The following is a 15,883-nucleotide window of genomic DNA, read 5'->3' as shown; positions in this document are numbered from 1 at the left end:
GTCAGCATGAGCGCACCACCAGGAGATCCTGGGGTCATCAATCGTTGTCAGGCCATATATCTCAATTCGCTGTCTCTATATATAACCGAACCGGTTTTTCTCCCCTAGTGTTCCCCCTATTCCCCTCGGTCTCTTCCACCTCTATATATCCTCATTCTACTCCCATCCTTACTTTTAATTACGCTTGAGGAGACAAGACCGTTGATGAATTGAACCCAATTGCTTGACGGCAATACCCAGAATGACGTCAAAAGGTGAAATCGAGAGCCTCTCCGCGTATGGAGTCGCTCGGTCCACCATCCAAGGGACGCCCTTGCGCGAGGATGAACTCCGTAAGACAGATGCCTATTTCCGTGCAAGTATGTATCTTTGTCTCGGCATGCTTTATCTGCGTGACAATCCTCTTCTTAAAGATCCTCTCAAGGTGGAACATCTCAAGGCTCGATTACTGGGCCACTGGGGTTCCGACGCTGGTCAATCCTTCACATGGATCCATATGAACCGCTTGATCAAGAAATATGGCTTGGATGTATTGTTCATCTCTGGCCCCGGACATGGTGCTCCTGGCATTCTCTCGCAGTCATATCTCGAGGGTGTATACACCGAGGTCTATCCGGACAAGACGCAGGATGAAAAGGGCATGCAGCGATTCTTCAAGCAGTTCTCCTTCCCCGGCGGAATCGGCAGCCATGCAACTCCAGAGACCCCCGGAAGTATTCACGAAGGAGGTGAGCTGGGATACTCGATCTCTCATGCTTTTGGAACCGTCTTTGATCACCCGAATCTCATCACTTTGACCATGGTGGGTGATGGTGAGTCCGAGACTGGCCCTCTGGCCACCAGCTGGCACAGCAACAAGTTTCTCAACCCGATCACCGACGGGGCAGTTCTTCCCGTTCTCCATCTGAACGGTTACAAGATCAACAATCCCACCATTCTGGCCCGAATTAGTCACGAGGAGTTAGAAATGCTCCTCAAGGGATACGGATGGACACCGTACTTTGTCGAAGGAAGCGACCGTGAGAGCATGCACCAGGCCATGGCGGCTACCCTCGAGCATTGTGTCCTGGAAATCAAGAAGATCCAGAAACAGGCGCGCGAGTCCAATAAGGCCTTCCGCCCCCTCTGGCCTATGATCGTCCTTCGGTCGCCCAAGGGATGGTCAGCGCCCAGAGAAATTGACGGCAGGTTCCTCGAGGGCTTTTGGCGTGCTCACCAGATCCCTATCACCGATGTGCAGAGCAAGCCGGATCACTTGAAGGTCTTGGAAAACTGGATGAAGGCGTACAAGCCAGAGGAGGTCTTCGACAAGGACGGTACACTGATCCGCGAATTGAAGGAGCTGGCCCCGACAGGCAACTCACGCATGAGCGCCAATCCGGTCGGCAACGGTGGTCTCCTGCGACGACCGATGGATCTGCCTGACTTCCGCGACTACGCCCTGACCGACATCGAGCCAGGCGTCACCATCCGTCCAAGCATGTCTAATATGTCGAAGTATCTGCGTGACGTGGTGGCCAAGAACATGACCACCTTTCGCGTCTTTGGTCCCGATGAGACCGAATCCAACAAACTCGCCGAGATCTACAAGGCGGGTAAGAAGGTGTGGATGGCCGAGTACTTCAAAGAAGATGAGGACGGCGGCAACCTGGCCATGCAGGGCCGTGTGATGGAGATTCTCAGCGAGCACACCTGCGAAGGATGGCTAGAGGGCTACATCTTGTCTGGTCGACACGGGATGCTTAACAGCTACGAGCCGTTTATCCATGTGATCGACTCCATGGTCAACCAACACTGTAAGTGGATTGAAAAGTGCCTCGCAGTTGAATGGCGCGCCAAGGTTTCCTCGCTCAACATCCTCCTGACCGCGACCGTGTGGCGTCAAGATCATAACGGATTCACGCACCAGGACCCCGGATTCCTGGATGTGGTGGCTAACAAGAGCCCCGATGTGGTGCGGATCTACCTCCCTCCCGACGGCAACACCCTCCTGTCGACGATGGACCACTGCTTCCGCAGCGTCAACTATGTCAATGTCATCGTAGCTGACAAGCAGGAGCACGTGCAGTTTCTCAACATGGAGGAGGCGATTGAGCACTGTACCAAGGGGGTCGGCATCTGGGACTGGGCTAGCAACGACCAGGGCTGTGAGCCCGATGTGGTCATGGCATCTTGCGGCGATGTCTCTACGCACGAAGCGCTGGCCGCGACGGCTCTGCTGCGCCAGCACCTACCCCAGCTCAAGGTCCGCTTTGTCAACGTCGTTGACCTGTTCCGGCTCATCTCCGACACCAATCATCCGCACGGTATGTCCGACCGCAAATGGGGAGCCATCTTCACCACCAACAAACCTATCATCTTCAACTTCCACTCGTACCCCTGGCTCATCCACCGTCTCACGTACAAGCGGCCGGGTCAGCACAACCTGCACGTGCGGGGCTACAAGGAGAAGGGCAACATTGATACGCCGTTTGAGCTCGCGGTACGCAATCAAACCGACCGGTACAGCCTAGCGATCGACGCTATCGATCGTATCCCGTCCCTTGGCAATACCGCCTCGGGGGTGCGGGAGCGTTTGATCAATCTCCAGCTGGCCGCAAGGAACAAGGCGTTTGACGATGGCATCGATCCAGATTATATTCGCAATTGGACCTGGGATTATCCGCGGAAGAAGTGTTGAGCCACCAGCATCACGGCGATCTTTCTTACTGAGCCTACTATGTTGAAGATGAGGTAATTTATATGCAGCCATGACGAATATCAAATTGTTATGACCTCTTATCTCTCAATGACTATCTGGCATTTGTGTTTTAGGCCCCTCGACTTTCCACGCTGCATCATCTATTCTTGCCCAACTATAGTTACTCTCTAGTCTTACGTTCATCGACATCAATAGGCGCCCCGCCGAGGCTCCCAACCAGGTTGAGGTGCCGGGGCCGGCTTGCTATATCCAGACAGGAAAGGAGTAGAGGCGACAAGCTCCAGACCACCGACCAAAGCCCCTTGGGACTCGAGCGCCCAAAGTGTTAAGGCGACATAGTTGACCCCGTTGTAGTTGAGAATGCCCTCTGGAACGGGGAAGTTGGTTTGCGGGCCGAGATCATTGACTGCATCCAGTTAGAACCTAGGACGAATTTTATTCTTCTTCTTATCGTACCGTATTTCCCAAACTGGTATCCATTGACAAACAGCTGACAGCGATAGCTGGTCCCTGACCTTGCATCTGATGCCAAGGTGTTGAAGACGAAGCTCAACGGGATATCGTATCCCTCGGGTAGATCCAAGGAGAACGAAGTAGCATAGAATCCAATGCCGGTGTTAGTGAGCCCATCATTGATCGGGCTGGATGACTTCCACGCGGAGGTAGGCGGGTTTGGAAGATGATATCCCTGGCGCTCGGCATACATGGCTCCCTCGTTGAGCGGGCCTCGCGTCAGGTCCTGGTACTGCTCGCCGCCGAGATTGCCAGTCATCTTCCACGCAAGATCGGACAGCTCATAGAGCTCGTAGTCGAGAATTCCTCGAGGGAACTTGATTGCGTCTGTCCCCGGTGCCTCTTCGTCCTGGCCCACGTGGTCGATCACTACAGTCAGAACGTATGATTCTCCGGGAGATAGCGCGTCGGGGAGAGAGATGTTTCTGGGATAGGTCATGTTATTTCCACTACCTGTCCATGATCCCAGGAAGGTTTGATTTAGCCAGACCGAATTGGCGAAGCCCACGCCGCCAGACGTGTTGAGAAATACCCAAGACTCGTCTCCGTTGGCCTTGAAATGGCCCCGGTAGATCAGTGAGCCCCCGTGATAGCCGTAGTCGTCAGCGTACAAACATGCAGGGCCGGCGAAGTTGCGCGTGTTATTCGTGTATGTGTTTATCAGCGGCGTCCAACTCTCATCACTATACCCGGGGGAGATTTCGGGAAGAGAGTCGAGGTATTTCCAGTCGAGACGCTTCAGGTCTGGCAGGGAGATAGCCGGTGGTTGATAATGAACCGTTGCAGCGAGATTGCCAATCTTAGACCGAGTTGATTTCAAGGACTGGCCGTTGAAAACAATCCCATCGAGTTGCTTCGGTGCTGAAATTACCTCCAAGGAAGTTGTTGCGTTTACGTCACCCGTCAGATGCAGTTTGTTGTCGGCAATTGATGCGCTGCGAAGCAAATATCCTCCCTTCACAATCACCGTCTCCTTGGATGGCGAACTATAGTTGGCAATTGGTTGCGTTGCTGGCAGTTCCAAGACCCAGTGCTGATAGGCGTCGTTACGCCAGAGGAGGTGAACCTCAAGCTTTCCTACGCGCAAAACCCGTCTTTGAGCAGTAACCTGCCACTGTACAACCCAAGCGCTTCCCTTTCTGGCAATCTTGACTTGGGACCCATCAACAACGGTTGGTCGGGGAAGATGGGTTGGCAGAGCGAGTTCATGAAGTTCTTCTGCTCCTCCATACAGAACGAGCACGGGCTCCTTGTTGAGTCCCTTAGCCCAGGTGAAGACCTCTGCGGAAGAGTAGATGAGATTGAATCCGCCCACGTCATAGTCAGTGACGTGGAATTTGGAGTCCCTGCCGTTCAAGGACAGACTGCCTCCCAGTTGAGGAATTGTCACATTTCCAACGCTTGTCGAAACGTGGAGTCGGTATTGGACATTTCCAGTTGAAGCAAAGTCGGCATGTCGGACTAGATAGAAATTGGCGGTCGTTCCATTGCCAAACAGTGGAGTGACTGCTATATCCTTGTTCCCTGTGTATGATCCATTAACCCCGTTTCCAGGCGTTGCGGTGAGGTACGCGGGAGACACTTTCAGGAAGTTGGCCTGCAACTTCTCTTCGCTGTACTTTTCTCGCCAGATCTGACGATCCTCGGTAATGGCAGCCCCGTAGTCATACGAGGTGTATCCTCCGTGGTAGCCGAGATTGCCCCAGTTGGTGCCTCCGTACGTCTACGACAGTCAGCTAGGAACGGGAGTAAGGTGCAGGAAAGAGGATATCGCACCATGTAGATGTTGATAACGGTGACGCCGAAGCCGTAATTGTTCTTGTACACCACTCGCACAGCTTCATTGTTCACGAGAATGGCACATCCGTCTTCTGTGACTCCTCCCCTGATGATTATGTCTTAGTGCATTGAACAGAGAAGTATCCATTGCATTTCTTACCATCCTCCTCCTGAACCCCCTTGGAATTCCATAATAGCAAATGGTGTCGTAGGACTGTGATTGCGGTGTGTCTGCTGCCAATCTCGCGGAAATCGATATGTTGGCCATACATAAGGGTTACCACCTGATTCTGCATTAGATCTAGTTATCTGCTTTTGAAAGTAATGGTCTCACAGTCATATCTCATAGGATAAGCGTCAATCCCGTAGATATCCGTCTCGCCCAATCCAGTCCCAGGGGCAAAGTATCCTAAGTTCTTATTGTCATTGACAACCGATGGAACAACTACTCCAGCGTCTCGAAGCTGCCTCTCGGCATAGGCCATGACCTCCTTATTCATTGTTGTCGGAAACTCGGACTCTGATACGTTGGGCCAAGTCGTGTACTCATTTTCTGACTGAACCAAGATCACCGGCCCTCCATTGGTAATTTGTGCCTTGGCAATTATCTTCCCTAGAGTGGCCATGTACGTATCTGTCGCATGGAGGTAATCCTCGCTGTTTGAACGAATGATGCCCTTTAGACGAAGGACCCATCCGGGAATACCACCAGCCGAGGTTTCTGCATTGATATACGGTCCAGGCCGGGCTATCAGATAGATACCAGCTTCACTCGCAGCAGTGAAGAACTCCTCAAGGCTCCAGATCCCGTCCGTGACAACGTGGCCAGGATTACCCTCCATGAGACCCCAGTCGGTGTAGAAGGAGACAGCATTGAATCCCAGACTCTTGATCTTCTGAAACACATCAAGCCAGAGTCCAGGAACTGGCAGTCGAAAGGGGTGAAACTCTCCCGAAAAGATCATGAGGCGCTCGCCCCGGACGAACAAAGAGTGCTGGTCCCATGTCACTAGGTCTTGGAGAAGGTCACGCTTATTAGCAGCATCTTGCAATGAAAGGTGGCTGACGGATGGTGCAGCTACTACCAAAGAAGCGACAGTCAATGCGACCAGTCTCCTGAAAAGGAGCTTCATCCTGCGCTTCGCACCAGAAATGTATTTTCTTCTGGTTTATTCCGCCAAAGAACCTACATCGCCCCTGCAGTAACTCTACCGCATAATTATATACGCTCTGTACGCCCTGCAGCGTGCTCCGGCTGGTGGCGGGAAGATCCATTAGAAGGAAACGGAATCCCACCGATTCCCCCATCACATCATGGATTTTCGATCTCATATCATGCTATAGATCTCATCCGGGGACAAGTCCGTAATCAATTGGGGAACCTCGACCCAGGTCCTTGCCCCAGATTGGTGGAGAAACGGTCAACATGCGGGGAACTCGAGAGGATCTACAGGAATTCAGCTATTTAGCCTGAATACTTTTTGGCATGGAGAACGGAAAGGAGTCCGATATTTTGCTAAGAGCCAATTGAGGCACTGCAGTCCCTCGTATCTTTCCCTGGGGGCCGGCGATGATGCGATTGAGGAGCCGCCTGTACCAGATGCGGAGCATGTTGATAACACTCAGGCAGAGGCAGGTCGTCTCACTCTCCGTATGTGACATGCCTTCCATATATTCGCCCAAACAGATCTTTCAATACAGCCCATCACGCGACACGCCCGTATCGGCAATTCTTAGTTGATGCGGGTGCAACAGTTGAGCAGGCACGCCTAGCTTCGTTCATCCACCACCAGGTCCAGATCCGCGCAGACCTGTATGACGGCCTTGCTGATGCTATGGATGTTGATGACGCAGACTCCAAAGAGGGTAAGGATGGTGTGCTGGGTCACCGTGTAATCTTACCTCCTTCCCATGTCGGCAGCGAGCGGTATATGAATGCCCTCCCGATCTTTAACATCCACAGCCCATGTAACCACAGTTTTACCCTCTAAATCCTATGCCACGGGATCGGCGTGAAATCTCTCAATCAACACGCGAACCATCCGCCGGTGTTTCCTTCGGATAGCCAAATGGAGAACTGGTCCCGGAGTCAGGTCCCTCTCACGGTCTGCGGGTTGAATCGCGTTAATATTTGCCACTCTCCTTCTTTCCACTAGGAGGGTCAGCATATCGATACGTTGATGGCGCACAGCAGCAAAAAGGGCATCGGTTCCTTCGATGACTCTCCATGATCCAATAGGAGCTCCATCATGGCACAAGATCCGTTACCCGCCGCTGCCACTACTGCGCGGCGATAATTGATCTGGCATTCATTGGGGTCAACTCCGTTGGCGAGTAGAAACGAGGCGAGCCGAAGATTATCACCCAGGATGGCCCATGCCAGTGGAGCTCCCAGGTGGCCTAGTTGCATGGTTCGAAGCGATGGATCGTGGCGGCAGAGCAGCTCAAACGCGGGGACTCTTTCGAAGGCGAGTGTTTCGAGGATGACTGCTCGGTCCAACGCCCCTAATTGGTTCTTTTTCCGTTTTCATCGTTGCCTTCATCTTCTTCGTATGGTAATAGCCGGGTGAGGAGGTATTGTAGCACGTCCAGCTGCATTGCTTGAATTGCACTTTGGAGGAGTATGATTGTGGGTGGGAGGCCACAAAGAATTTCTGGGACTAGCTTCTCCCAGTTCCTCTTCCATCACTGCAGAAGCTCTCCGAGACAAGCACCGGGACCGCCCTCGCGCAGGGGCAAAGATGGTCTGAGACTGCAGCTGACCGAGGCGCTGACAGCTATTCCGATTCACGATGGGTTTGAAATCCATGGTGCGATTTCTTTCGGTCCACACATCCGGTTCTACCGGTTGATGGCGATGGTATCTTTGGCTGTTGCCTCTGGGGCGGAAGAGACAGCCTGCATGTCCTTCATGACCATAGTTTCATCGCTCAGCATCTGGAGGAGATCAAGAGCGACTTGCTCTCCGTCTATGTGTCGGCGTGTTAGTGGATATATCTCGTCGCATTGCCTGAGGAACAAGATGGCGAAACGTGGGGAATTGTCGTAGCTGTTGGATAATGTCGAGCCATTCCAGCCGTTCCGTAAGTATAATCCATGGAGCACCCAAGTGGACTAAATTAGGAAATATTGTACATTAATCCGTAGAATATACGTATCTACAAACGTGTTCCAAAGCCAGCCCCAAATAATCTTTATTCCCTTGGAATGAGATATGTACAGTAAATCCGGCCGAAAACAAGGACGATGCCGGTCGACAAATGCACATGGAAGTAGTGGGTTTTGATGAACTCGAAAAGCATGTCATGCAATTATGCAATTTTTTTGTACATCATTTACATATTTCTGTGCTTTTGGAAAGAAAGAGGTCTTCTCAAGGGGAGCCGTATCTGAACAAATCTTATGTACGTCAGCAAGACTGGATCATGAGTCAATCATAACGGGGCCTTTTCCTAACCATCTAGTGGCGAGACAAAGCTTTCCTGGGACGCCTCTTCGATAGGCAGATTAATGACAGCAGTGCCAGGAAGTTCGGTTGCGCCAATATTGGCGTCTTCCGTAGGCTCTTCTGAAGGTTCTGTGGACGCGCATTGATCTGGAACGTCAGGCTTTCCCTCATCATCTTGTTCGGGTTTTGAATCGTCTTCTCCGAAATGGGGATCCGCCAAGCGCTTGAAGGCAACTTCCCCCGTGTTGATCTTCTGAAAGACATCATCACGCGCGACACGATGACCCGAAGGCAGGACTGTGCTCGAAACCAAGACGCTGCCCCCAAGTGCTGACATATAATCTCGTTTCACAAAAGACAGAATTTCCTGGGTTTTCGATAGCATCTTGTCCTCAACCGCCTTGACCATCTCTTCAAATGCTCGTTTGACCGTGTCCGCACTCTCACGGAACATAGTCCAGCGAGCCTGTTCCACATGGGCCGCCATGGCTGCTTTCATTCGCAGGAAACTTCCAGTACCTAGGAGAAGAATTAGTGTCAAACCAAGCCTCGGATCGGCGTGGTCATACCGCATTCCACAACACAGGTTTCGTACGCAGGTTCGAGAGCAGTAGCAATCACAGGCTGAAACATGCGGTTGATTTCCTTTGCCTGGGCCACCGTTGTCGCCAGATTCTCGTTACAAACATCTTTGAGAAGGGCCTGGTAGTTGCGTAGCTGATGAGATAACAAATGGAGACTTGCTACTGGACCGTTCTGGCTGGCTTCCCGCTCAATGTCGTCGTGGAAAGATTTCAGTAAGCGTCCAGCATCAGATGCAGCGCCCTGGAGAAGAGAGTTGATGCGCCGCGAGAATGTCTTCTCCCAGCCCGAGGCGATGGCCTTAATGATAGGTTCGATCAGCTCGGCGTTCCAGTCGTGCTGCCCTTGAGCGTTTGAATAGAGTCCATTACGGCGGCATATAGCCTTGTACGTGGACCAGTAATAACCTCCAGCGGTGCGGTCGCTACGGTCCACTGGCGCCCCCCATCGAAGCACAGTCTTGTTTGCTTCAACCGCGGCCGGGGTGAGGGCGTTCTCTGTTCGCACGTTAATGGGTCAGAACTGGTTTCTGACAATCCAGATAGGATACTTACCACAGGCGTCGAATACGTTGTCGTCGAACTCTTCTCGTATCTGCTGATGGACGCTTCGGACGTGCTTTTCCAACACCTACTCGGTCACGTCATTGTCAGCAACCTGTAAACGGCATGATTGGACCGTTACAATAAGATTGAAATGGGATGGATCAAAGAGAGAAGAGCCATACAGAGAATGTGGATAAGAACCGTTCGCACTTACACTCTCGAGCTTCTGAATTTTGTTCCGCACCATGGTATTCTGCCTGGCCTTTTCGCCGTCAGTGAGATGGCTGCCATCTCCGTCTGGAGAGGACCACAAGCGCAGAGAGTTCAAAAGTTGACTGAGACTGTTCAGAAATCTCCGCGAGTTGGCTTCTCGGCTCACTTCCGTGAGTTTCCTGCAGTGAGCCTGAAGTTGAGGAACCTCGGTCTCTTCAACAGACTGGAACCCGGGTACATCGGCTTCTTTTCGCAAACGTCCTCGCAGCTTCTGGTAGCCCCGGGACGAAACACAGAACACAGGAAGAGATTTCGCGACTTCATCATAATCGCGGGCATCGACATCTGGATTGAAGTTGGCAGCGTCCTCTTCTTCAGCGAGTTCCTGGTCAAGCTCTTTGACTCCGGCGGCGAAATCCTGCTGAATCGCACCTCGAGAATATTCGTTGCGGCCAGAGATAGCTATTGCCCTCATCTCAGCTTCAATCTTCGCGTCAGCTTCGTCAATGTCCGAAATCTTTCTCCGAATTTCCTTGATCTGAGTCTCGAGCTCTTGTTTCTGGCGACGGCTTTCCTTCTTCGTCGTCTTGAGTTCCGATATCTTGTCTGTGATTTCTTCTTTAGTCAGGGGAACACGAGACTTTTCAGGCTGATCCTCCCCATCATCAGCCTCGTTGTTGGAATCGGTGCTGTCTTGGTCACTATCGACATAGTCGCTATCGGCATCACTGTTTGGAGTTCGAGCCTTCTTTCGCCTTCCAGATTTCTCATTGCTCGAGCTTCGTTTTCGTTTCTTAGAGCTTGAATTCTCTCGGGGAGCAAAAACAGTCTTTCCATCCTCAATGTCATCCTTCAAGGCCTCCCAGACCTCGAGGACTTCGTCCACCTCATCGGCGGAAGCTGTATACACGGCTTTGGATTCTTTCAATTCCTCCAGCCGCTGCTTGAGTACTCGCCTCTCCTTGGCAAGTTCATCGGATTTAGCCCAGTGTGCGCCCATCTCCTCCTCGAGTCCTAATGACTCTTGACACTCGATGAGGCTGATGTCGTCGGTCTTGCTACAAATGAAGGTGACGGTATTGAATCCACCATCCATCTTCAGCTGCCGCTTGAAAGTGTCACCAAGCAGCGATTTGGCGGCCTTGTCATCGACTGCTCGAGTAATCGGCGCCACGATCCATAGACCCGTACATTGTTTCATGTAGCCCTCGGCGACAGCAGAGCGGGCAGCATTTGAATCGTGAACCCCAGGTAAATCGACAATGACAGCGCCGGTCGATAGTGCCTCAGCTCTGACGTAAAGACGGACAACCTTGATTAGAGGCCAAAATTCCAAATCTTTGGCAGGCTTCTTGTCTTTATCCTTCTCGCCTGTCGTCTTCTCCTTGCTATCGACGAAGAATTGGAGCTTCTTGTAGAAGCGAAAGGAATCGGACTCAGCAATTTCTCGCGTGCTGCCCAGCACATTTTGGACATTGGGATGCCTCATCAACTGCTCGACTGAGCTATTCTGTAACATCTCTCTCGTGAATTTAGGGTATACAGCCTTGATCTTGGCGTATGCGACACCCGCCTCACTTTCCTCATTGGATGCTTCGCGAGAGACGTTGCCACTGCCATCGAACAGATCGAGAAAAAGAACCCGGAGTTCCTTCTCCCAGTCTTCCCGTGTGATGAACTCGATTTCGGCCCGATAAGGATCATCGCTGGTGTTGTAGGAAATTTCGGTAACCACCGCCGTGCATGCGCGCATACAATTTGTCGGCACCAATCTCTCCTCGTCAAGCATGGCATTGATGATGGATGACTTTCCAGCCCCAGTGTTACCGACAACACCAACAATTGTCTTGGGTTGCGCAGCCTGGCTTTGGACCTTCTCTATAGCCTGGAGCCACTGGGAAGCATCTTCAACCGCCACGCGACCGAGCGGCTCTTTCAAATCTTCAAGTAACTTCACTCCTTGTTGAACGGCAGCCTCGAGGAGCTCGGGATTGCTATCAGCAAACAGGTTCTGTAGGGAGAGCTGCTGCAGAACCTTGGGCTCAGGACGATCTGTTGTCGCACTGGCTTTGACTGGAGTGATTTGGGACAATGGATTTGCTGTCAAAGTATTTTGAGTGAGCGCAGAGGAGGAAGCAGTTGTAGACAAATACGGCATGGTCTGAGACGTGTGTCGTACCACTCGTCCTAGTTCGATCCAGAGGTTTTGGTCACCTTTTTTCAGTCTGTCCCAGTCTTGCTTCATCAATTCAAACACTAGATCTGCATCAAAATACTTCTCATATGCATCGAAATCGTCTGTGTACGAGAAAAAATACTGGTAGAACCCAGCGTTGTGACTTGTAAACTCACGCAGTTCCGCCAGCAATTGAGAAGTGGGTGCACTGTGCGCGCGAGTAAACAAGAGGGCTCGTTTTTTATACCGTTCGCGAGCGTCTAGAGGCAGAATATTCCACTCTTGAACGAACTCACGCCGATGGTGTTCTGTAGCCATCAGCAAGTTGCGTGGTACCTGAGTTATGAAATGGTAGCTCCCTCACCGATAGATGACCCCGCTTCTACACAGCTAGGGAGTACTTTTGTGAGACGCTCATGAATAAAACCACGCATGGCACACTCTGTGAGGTAATCCTGAGAGTCTGCGGGCAGGGAATTATGTTCTTGAGTGGCCTCTTTCTGTCCAAGGAGTCGTGCAGGCGATTCCAATTTGCTCATACCACAGGAGTTGGGCGGTTTGGGCGAGGGCTTTCGATTTTCGCTATTGAAGGACCAGTCTTGAGGCTCACGCTTAATTCTCATATCCGACTTCACCGATCCTCTGTTCGCCGTGGCCAGGTCGGAAAGCGGCTCAAGGGGATCCCGTCGCGCTGGGGTTGTACGAGAACCCAGGTCTGAATTCTTGATCGCTTCGACAGCAATGACACGGTCGCCAAATGTGTCCAGTTCCGCAATAGTGTTCATCGAGGCCACGATAATGCCATTGTGCCGGAACACGATTGTTTCATTGTGGGAAGCTCGTAACAGGTATTGTTTTCTGATATCTTCGAATTTGGTATGCTGCAGTCGATCGGAAGGCACGTCAGTATCTGGTCGGCTATAGCTGGCAGATTTTGTGGCTCACTCACGCCGCGACATTTGATCCACAGGACATCTGTCTCGTAGTCGGCATTGTCGGGAGTCTTGTCTTCGTGGAGGACACCAACCCAGAAGACGTTGGGATTCGATAGTTCGTCTGGTGTCTTGGATTTGACGTTGCGATGAAAGGCGCTGCCATGGTTCAATGCCTGGTTAGGTGGGTACCACGGCGGAAAATGATCGGTGCGACACTCACATTGTATTGGCCTTCATGGCCCTGAATGGCGGGAAGGATAGCATCTACTGATCAAAGAGATGAATAGGACTGTACACAGTTGAGTGCATACTCATACTAAGCAGCAGAGAGTACAAGTGAGAGTATTGATAGATTGATTGCATGAAGAGTGAGATGAAAACTATCTAGATACATGCGTGCGCTTCCTTCGAGGTCATATAACAAAAAGCAAAAAGGTCTCGCTGTCGCGTCGACGCGTTGAGGTGTATTTCCTAATCGGGTTAGTTGGTCTGGTGCCTGATGCTTTCCTTATTGGGAAATACATCAGTCACGTGCTGATGGCCAGCCATTATTAACATTCAAAATGGACCTGGCAGCAAGTCTTGCTTCGAGGAACTGACACTGAGGAAGAAGATATCTCGTTCTCTGGTTGTTCTTCACTTCTCTTCGAGACAGAATGTAGTGCTCTCATGATCGATTGTTGTATGACGAGAGTACCTGGTGTGATAACTTGAAAAGCCAGAATCGCTGGAGACAATGAATTATACTCCTCGTGAGATTGAGCGGACCGAGTCGCCGAATCAGTATAACCCAAGAATCTAATGGAAGAATCTCGCCCTTTGATTCTTCGTATGGCGGATACGAGCCGCTGAGACAGAGATCTGCAAGACACTAATGCCTAATGCCAAAACAGCACTCTGAAGCTATCCAGTCCTCGCCGCTGTGACCCTCAATTCAGGCTAGATACACCAAGCAGTCCCTTTAATATTAGCCTATTTTCCCCACACAAGCTCCATTGGTTTACATCACTCTCGAGGGTGAAACGCAGGCTGTTTCTTCAGCGTTGCAGAATCCAGACAATTCGGCAGAACAGGGCATTTCTCCGCAGTACCTACTACTCGGGACTAGAACATGACCAATCCTACGGCTGTCCCGGAATATCTATCCCATAAATGCAAGTGTTTCATTGTATCTGGCCAGCTCGGTTGCAGGGGTGCAGGTTATAAGCATTCTGGACATATCGTGCGCTCTTTTGCTCCACGGCTAAAATCACTGTCGACCCCAGGTCTTGGGGCGTCTTTTGAGCCAATTCGTCTTTGAAAGCAATTGATCCCAACCCTCTTCTCGGGGCAAAGGAACAGGTTCTAAATAGGAAATCGGACGACAGGATAGACAAGTGGCATTGTATATTCGCATAACGTGAGGCTCGCCTGGGGGGCACCAGGTCTATAAAAGAGATCATCAGGACTATCTTCGGGATACCAGAAGCTTGGCGAACAGATTCCACAAGCTCTTTCAGATCCGATTCTCTGCCCGTTTCCCAATATCCTTGTAAAGCATGTTGTTCACAGCAGTGACTCTTGCTCTTTTGGGCCAAGCTTTGGCTGGCCCGGTCGATCTTGAAGAACGCCAGAGCAGCTGTCCCAATATCCATGTCTTTGGTGCTCGTGAAACCACCGCATCCCCTGGCTATGGTTCCTCCTCGACTGTTGTCAATCTGATCCTCGACGCCTACCCAGGCTCCACCTCCGAGGCAATCAACTACCCTGCTTGTGGGGGTCAGTCTTCCTGCGGCGGAGTCAGCTATGGCAATTCGGTGGTTGCCGGAATCAACGCTGTTGCGAGCGCCGTGAACTCGTTCAACCAGAAATGTCCAAACACTCAACTGGTCCTTGTCGGATACTCTCAGGTATCTTCTCCATATTGAATCATCCAAACACGTCTAATCCTGTGGCAGGGCGGTCAAATCATGGATAACGCCCTCTGCGGTGGTGGAGATCCCAACCAGGGCTACTCCAACACGGCCGTCCCGCTGTCCGCATCGGCCGTCAACATGATCAAAGCGGCTATCTTCATGGGCGATCCTCGCTTCATTACGGGTTTGCCGTACAATGTCGGCACCTGCAAAGCGGGTGGCGTAAGCAAGACCTTACCTTGAGTCGTGATGTTGGATCTAACCACTCCTCGCATCTAGTTTGACCCTCGTCCTGCTGGCTTTAGCTGCCCATCTGCAAGCAAGATTCAGTCGTACTGCGATGCTGCCGATCCATACTGTTGCAACGGAAACAATGCCAACACCCATCAAGGCTACGGAACCGAGTACGGACAGGCAGCTCTTACCTTTGTCAAGAGCAAACTGAGCTCGAGGGGTTCGGGAGGGCGTTCGGGAAGTGGCTCTGGAGGGTCGGGCGGCTCCGGTGGAACCGTTGCCCATTACGGTCAGTGTGGAGGTCAAGGGTGGACTGGCGCCACCTCGTGCCAAAGTCCCTATACCTGTACTGTGGTCAGTCAGTGGTACTCTCAGTGCCTGTGAGCTTGACCGACCGAACATGGTGGTGTGCCACAACTCCTGATATTTGAAGGATACGGCTGCCTGGATGGTCTTAGGAGATATCTTTCTTCTTCTGCTTGCTTCTTTGCGCGGCATTTCTTTTTTCCAGGGACCGAACATTCCGCAGAGGACGAATATGAATCATGCAGAAAGCGGATAAATCCAAGGACAGACACCGAATCAAGTAATGTGAACTGATACCCTTGATATCTGATGCCTATACCCGTACAGGAAAGTAGGTGGCTATTGACATCTGTGAGAACGTGATGGAATGATAATATGACTTGATTGTTAAACTATTTAAGATGAAGCTATCTGCCAGGCTGAAGAAGATGGTGCATGAGGTGCTAAGCTTGATTTAGAAGCATAGGCAAGAGAGTAACATTCACACCCCTCTTGCTCTGAGCCAGAGTTAACATATATGCTTATCTGATTTCCCAATTAGGTAGGTGAGATAGAC

At 51.4% G+C, this 15,883-nt stretch overlaps 4 protein-coding genes across 4 annotated transcripts; 2 read left to right on the top strand and 2 right to left on the bottom strand.

The window, feature by feature from the left end:
* Window positions 1-241: 241 nt before the first annotated feature.
* On the top strand, window positions 242-2,680 carry Aspvir_009616 (phosphoketolase family protein; the record flags this gene model as incomplete). Its single annotated transcript, XM_043272754.1, has 1 exon — window positions 242-2,680. The coding sequence occupies one exon, from the start codon at window positions 242-244 to the stop codon at window positions 2,678-2,680; it is 2,439 nt and encodes an 812-aa protein (XP_043128689.1).
* A 209-nt stretch (window positions 2,681-2,889) lies between these two features.
* On the bottom strand, window positions 2,890-6,126 carry Aspvir_009615 (glycoside hydrolase family 35 protein; the record flags this gene model as incomplete). The annotated part of the gene is made up of 5 exons (XM_043272753.1): window positions 2,890-3,107; window positions 3,158-4,937; window positions 4,991-5,099; window positions 5,154-5,277; window positions 5,328-6,126. The coding sequence occupies 5 exons, from the start codon at window positions 6,124-6,126 to the stop codon at window positions 2,890-2,892; spliced, it is 3,030 nt and encodes a 1,009-aa protein (XP_043128688.1).
* Window positions 6,127-7,834: 1,708 nt separating this feature from the next.
* Aspvir_009614 (uncharacterized protein) lies at window positions 7,835-13,129 on the bottom strand (the record flags this gene model as incomplete). Its single annotated transcript, XM_043272752.1, has 8 exons — window positions 7,835-7,962; window positions 8,451-8,960; window positions 9,011-9,520; window positions 9,578-9,653; window positions 9,783-12,265; window positions 12,322-12,838; window positions 12,907-13,048; window positions 13,113-13,129. The coding sequence occupies 8 exons, from the start codon at window positions 13,127-13,129 to the stop codon at window positions 7,835-7,837; spliced, it is 4,383 nt and encodes a 1,460-aa protein (XP_043128687.1).
* Window positions 13,130-14,430: 1,301 nt separating this feature from the next.
* On the top strand, window positions 14,431-15,405 carry Aspvir_009613 (putative acetyl xylan esterase (Axe1); the record flags this gene model as incomplete). Its single annotated transcript, XM_043272751.1, has 3 exons — window positions 14,431-14,781; window positions 14,830-15,009; window positions 15,067-15,405. 3 exons carry the CDS (start codon window positions 14,431-14,433, stop codon window positions 15,403-15,405), a joined length of 870 nt encoding a protein of 289 aa, XP_043128686.1.
* Between the last annotated feature and the right edge of the window lie 478 nt (window positions 15,406-15,883).

The sequence above is a fragment of the Aspergillus viridinutans genome (genome assembly GCF_018404265.1).
Source record: "Aspergillus viridinutans IFM 47045 DNA, scaffold_8, whole genome shotgun sequence".
In the NCBI taxonomy this organism is placed as follows: domain Eukaryota; kingdom Fungi; phylum Ascomycota; class Eurotiomycetes; order Eurotiales; family Aspergillaceae; genus Aspergillus; species Aspergillus viridinutans.
This window is presented reverse-complemented; position numbering and strand designations above follow the sequence as displayed.